Source organism: Brassica oleracea, chromosome C4 (genome assembly GCF_000695525.1).
Source record: "Brassica oleracea var. oleracea cultivar TO1000 chromosome C4, BOL, whole genome shotgun sequence".
Lineage (NCBI taxonomy): Eukaryota > Viridiplantae > Streptophyta > Magnoliopsida > Brassicales > Brassicaceae > Brassica > Brassica oleracea.
In genome coordinates this window covers 23,319,350-23,324,027 of record NC_027751.1, presented here as the reverse complement: position 1 = coordinate 23,324,027, position 4,678 = coordinate 23,319,350, and the positions used below count along the sequence as shown (strand labels likewise).

At 33.8% G+C, this 4,678-nt stretch overlaps 1 protein-coding gene across 1 annotated transcript; it reads left to right on the top strand.

The window, feature by feature from the left end:
• Positions 1 to 2,688: 2,688 nt before the first annotated feature.
• Positions 2,689 to 3,745, top strand: LOC106340538. The gene is made up of 2 exons (XM_013779404.1): positions 2,689 to 2,802; positions 2,975 to 3,745. Exons 1-2 carry the CDS (start codon positions 2,743 to 2,745, stop codon positions 3,587 to 3,589), a joined length of 675 nt encoding a protein of 224 aa, XP_013634858.1. The 5' UTR covers positions 2,689 to 2,742; the 3' UTR covers positions 3,590 to 3,745.
• Positions 3,746 to 4,678: the final 933 nt, after the last annotated feature.

Sequence of the window (4,678 nt, the reverse complement as noted above, 5' to 3'; positions counted from 1 at the left end):
ATTAAACTAATCTCTATTAATCCAGTATACATATATTAATGACTTTTTGAAAAATAATATTGTAAGAATGGTTCATAAAGAACATTCGAAGTAGCTTTTAGAAAGAAATATACATATCTTCATTTTTTGTTATTTTTAGAAAAAAAAATATTTGTAGAAACTAAATTAGAAATTTTGATAATGGCAACGACATAATAAGTTTAATTTATTAAGACTATCAACATAATTGACGTGAGAATTAACTTAGGTGCGACAAGTAAAAAAATGATATTGATCAATTAATCTACGTCAGAAAATATTAAAAAATCCACCAAACAAAAAACATTAACACCGCCTTTAGTGAGAAAGCAATATATTACATCAACACTGTATGACCAAGCAAAACAGCTGCTTTTAGTTACCTGTGTGTTTGTAATATGAGCACGTATATCACATAACACTATATTATAACATCACGTTGCTTATATATTTTGAAGGCTAACTTATTTATTTCTTATTTTAAGATATCTTCTCTACTTTGATCAGAATTTCATATTCGTAGCTTTTTATGTAAATCTTAAACTGGTTGTTAACGTTATTATTTTTTTTTTTTTGTAAGCTAAATTAACGTTATTTTTTGTTAAATTCGTTAATTGATTGTTGATAATGCATGCAACGACAGGAAGCTATTGTATTCCAATATTTGATTCTGGTCCAACAGATTTTTTCTTTTAATGAACTTATATCTATTTTGTGGCGGCAAGAACTTAAAAATATATACTGGAAGCTGACCTAACCGGTTTGTAAGTTTGTGTATGAATGGGATCAAATTTGTTGATTCTTTGGCAAAATAAATGTCCAAAATGAGTTGCAGACTAAATCCAAAACCAGCGACGGAAGAATCGGTTTGATCCTGGTTTAACAAAGGACGTGGGTGGTGGAAATCTATCATTAAGTTAATCTAATTAACTAAAACCTTATCATATAAAACAAATATTTTTATAAAAGGGATAAACACCACCAACCTGTATAGTACATGGAATACATCTTAGAAATACTAATATACATAGTACCGAGTCAATGCAATTAAGGATAGTTAGTAGCTATTGTTATACCAAAGCAATGAAAATTTCTAAGATTGTTTTATTAAATATAATAATTTTAAGTCGGTTCTGACTACTAACCAGAGATTATTAGTCTAATTTCGTTACAATCCAAATCCAAAACTCTCACACGTTGGATTCTCCTGGACAAAATGTTTAATGTCAACGATGTAATAACACAACATATCTTCAAGAAAAGAAAGAGAATAAATCATCTCAAGTACAAATTAATCATAGACCCCACGTTTTATGGTCTCTTACGGATTCAACCCATATGTTTTCTTTTTCTTTTTTTTTGAGAACTATTCAACCCATATGTTATCTGCCATTTCATATCAAAATTTTTGGATGTTACTAGTCGATACTCAAAAGTCACAATTGCAGAATGCCGTTTTTTGTTAGTTGAGGACCGAGGCCGATTGTAGTTGACATTTGTTCTTTATTATTGAAGTTGTAATTTGTCTTGCAACTGTAAATTTAGAGATTAGAGAACTTTTTTTTTACTGAAGAGATTAGAGAACTTTGACTTTGGATTCTTATTTATAAAAGAACATTATTTAAAAATATTTTGAAGATATAACTCAATAGTAAAATAATCGAATAATGAAAATAGAGCTTTCAAAAACTAAATAAGAAACTAACATAAAATGATTTAGTACTTAGTCATACTTTGCCATTGCATTTAAAATGTTTTACATTTTCATATTATATATAATATTTGAACCGAGACTGTCGATAAACTAGTAAAGAGAAAGGACGAGTTCTCGTCGGTGGGTCAAGACAAAGACGTGTTTTATTAGATCAATGAGTCGAAACAGTGTTACAAAAGGGGGAGTGAACAAAGGAATTAGTCCGGCGAAAGCTGTTTCGTCGGACCGTACAAGTCGGCGAGAAGTAAGATATTAAACCCTAGATCTAGCCGAAAGTGAGTGTAGTAATTTGCGGATCCCCTCCTTGTTGTCTTTTCTCCTCCTTTTATAGACACATGCTCGTTAACCTAATGTGCTCTGTCCTGACGGGCCTCCTCGAGCGGTTGGGCCAAGGTGTCGGGCCGCTGACTCGAGTCATCGAGCCGACGACTTTCAGTTGGTCGTCTCGCCGATCAAAAGCAGTCTAAAGCCGAGTCGATCACCGGCTCGCGAGTCGACGAACCGACTTTCTTTGTTGCAATCATGTGTCTGGATAATTGTCTTGTGGACCTTTTGGGAGGACCAAGCCCATACCCAACATATAGTAAAATAATTTTCGTAAAACTTGAAAAGATTGAATTTGATCGAATGTAATTATTAATAAAAATATCAGAATTACATTTTGTTTTTAAAATGGTAATCTGATCAAATAATATAATACGTTTCAGTGGAGACTAGTTTAGATTTCTTATTTAGGATTGCTGGAGACAAAAGAAAGCTTAGGGTGATAGTTTCTATTTCAAGAATATATAGGCTATAAACAAAATAAAACAAGAAGTATGAGGGGCATTCTCTGACCGTTACGCGGAACACTTGTTGCCGAAAAAAGTATCCAAACAAGACTTTTCTTATGTAGCGTAGCTTGTGTTATTATAAAAGCAGACATTGTTTGTAGTTTTTACGCCAGACTCTGTGTGACCCAACGAAAAAGTTAAAAGAAACACACAAGAAAAAAGAATAATAAGAAGAAGATGAAACTTATTTGGTCACCGGAAACAGCATCAAAGGCTTACATCGACACCGTTAAATCGGTAAAAGTCATATCTTCCGTTCATCATGTTTCTGAGTTTCCGAAATATTTGATTTTTGCACTTTTTTAAAAAACCATTAGAGATTTCAAGGTGAAGATGTTTGATTTTTGCACGTTTTAGCCATTTGTTTACAATTTCTAAAGTTGATTTTCGGTTAATTTTTTTTGTGTAGTGCGAGAAGCTTGGAACGCCAGGAGCGGCGGAGCTAGTAGCGGCTATGGCGGCGGGGTGGAACGCGACTCTAATCGTGGAAACATGGTCAGAAGGAGAAACCATAGACATTAGCGTTGGTTTAAACGTAGCGAGTCAACACACAAATGCAAGACACATTTGTATTGTACCAAACGCAATATCAGAAGCCGCTTATCTTCAAGCCATGACACAACAATCTTGCTCCACCTTGCCTGAAACAATCATTATGAACGAGGAAGAAGAAGGAAACTCCGAGAGCACGATGCAGAAGCTGCAAGGAATCGATTTCTTGGTAATTGATTGGGATCAAAAGGATTTTGCAGCAAACGTTTTGAGAAACGCTGCGTTTGGTAGCAGAGGAGCTGTTGTGGTGAGCAGAAGCGGTTACAGGAGAAGCACGTCATGTTTCAGTTGGACAAAAGCGTTTAGTGACCGGAACGTTGTGAGAACGGTGACTCTTCCGGTTTCAGGTGGTCTAGAAATTGCTCATGTGGCTGCAGCGAGAATCTCTGGGAAGAGTGATAACAACAACAAGAGGAAATGGATCAAACATATTGATCAAAGATCAGGAGAAGAACATGTTATTAGAAAGTAAACAAATAAATATAAAACTATATAGACAAAGTGTGTAATGATGATATGTTTGATATTTGTATGAGAGTGATAATGAAAATGGCAGCAGACTCTATGAAGCACGGGGACGTCAAAGGGATTGACGTATCCGTACCGGAGACGTTTCTGGGTCGGAAACATTTAATTTTGGAATGTTTCTGAACAGTTTGTTTTAATATTTTCCTTTCTTAAGCTTGTTCCCTTTCTTTTCATCAAGTAAAAAGTAAAAAATAGAAGTCTAAACTAGATTTTGAATTTATAGCCTTCTTTCTAATGTTTTAGTTTATAAACTTTTCACTATACAAGATTTACAATGATATTTGCACCAAAGATTTACAATGATATTTTTCATTTTTCAGTATATAAATATACATATATACATATATTTGTTGATTATGCCGTACCCGTACCCATAAATTTTTAGTTTTGCTGTTCCCGTCCCCGTTTCCGTACCCGTATCCGTCTCCGTATCCATCTCGGTGCGACATAGGCAGCAGTACTCATCCATACGAAAATACCCCCAACAACATGAACTAAAAAAATGTTTCTTTACCACTGAACACGTTTATGAATGAAATCGCAATAAGAGCATCCACAATGGTGGATTTGTTGGAGGAGTCCTTAGGATTAGTTTAATAATTCTTTTTTTATTTTTTTTGAATAGTTAAGGAGTCTAGTCAAAATAATGTGTCCAATGGTGATCCCCAATTAGGAGTCCTTAGGAATAAAAAAGTAATTTTTATAAAAAAAATTGAAATTTATTTTTTATTTATTGCATGATGGAAAAAAAAAGATACAATAATTAAACTCAAAGATACAATAATTATTAATCTTCATCACCAAATTTGTTCCAAATATGCTCAATTAAATCTTTTTTCAATTGTTCATGTATACGCCTATCCCGAAGATCTTTCTGATTCTGATTGACAAATATGTTATTGAGATTTGTAGGCCTGTCGGTTTCGGTTTCCACCTGTGAACTTCTGGTGACGTTTCCTTCTTCAAATTCCGATATGTCGATACGAGCATATCCTTTGCGTTCATTTTCGACTATCATATTCTGTAGTATGAT

What these genes read in the sequence shown, in the direction of transcription:
- LOC106340538 (XM_013779404.1), top strand. Translation starts at nt 2,743, where the DNA reads ATGAAACTTATTTGGTCACCGGAAACAGCATCAAAGGCTTACATCGAC. An exon ending in ACATCGACACCGTTAAATCG is followed by an intron (nt 2,803 to 2,974) that starts GTAAAAGTCATA and finishes TTTTTTGTGTAG; the next exon opens with TGCGAGAAGCTTGGAACGCC.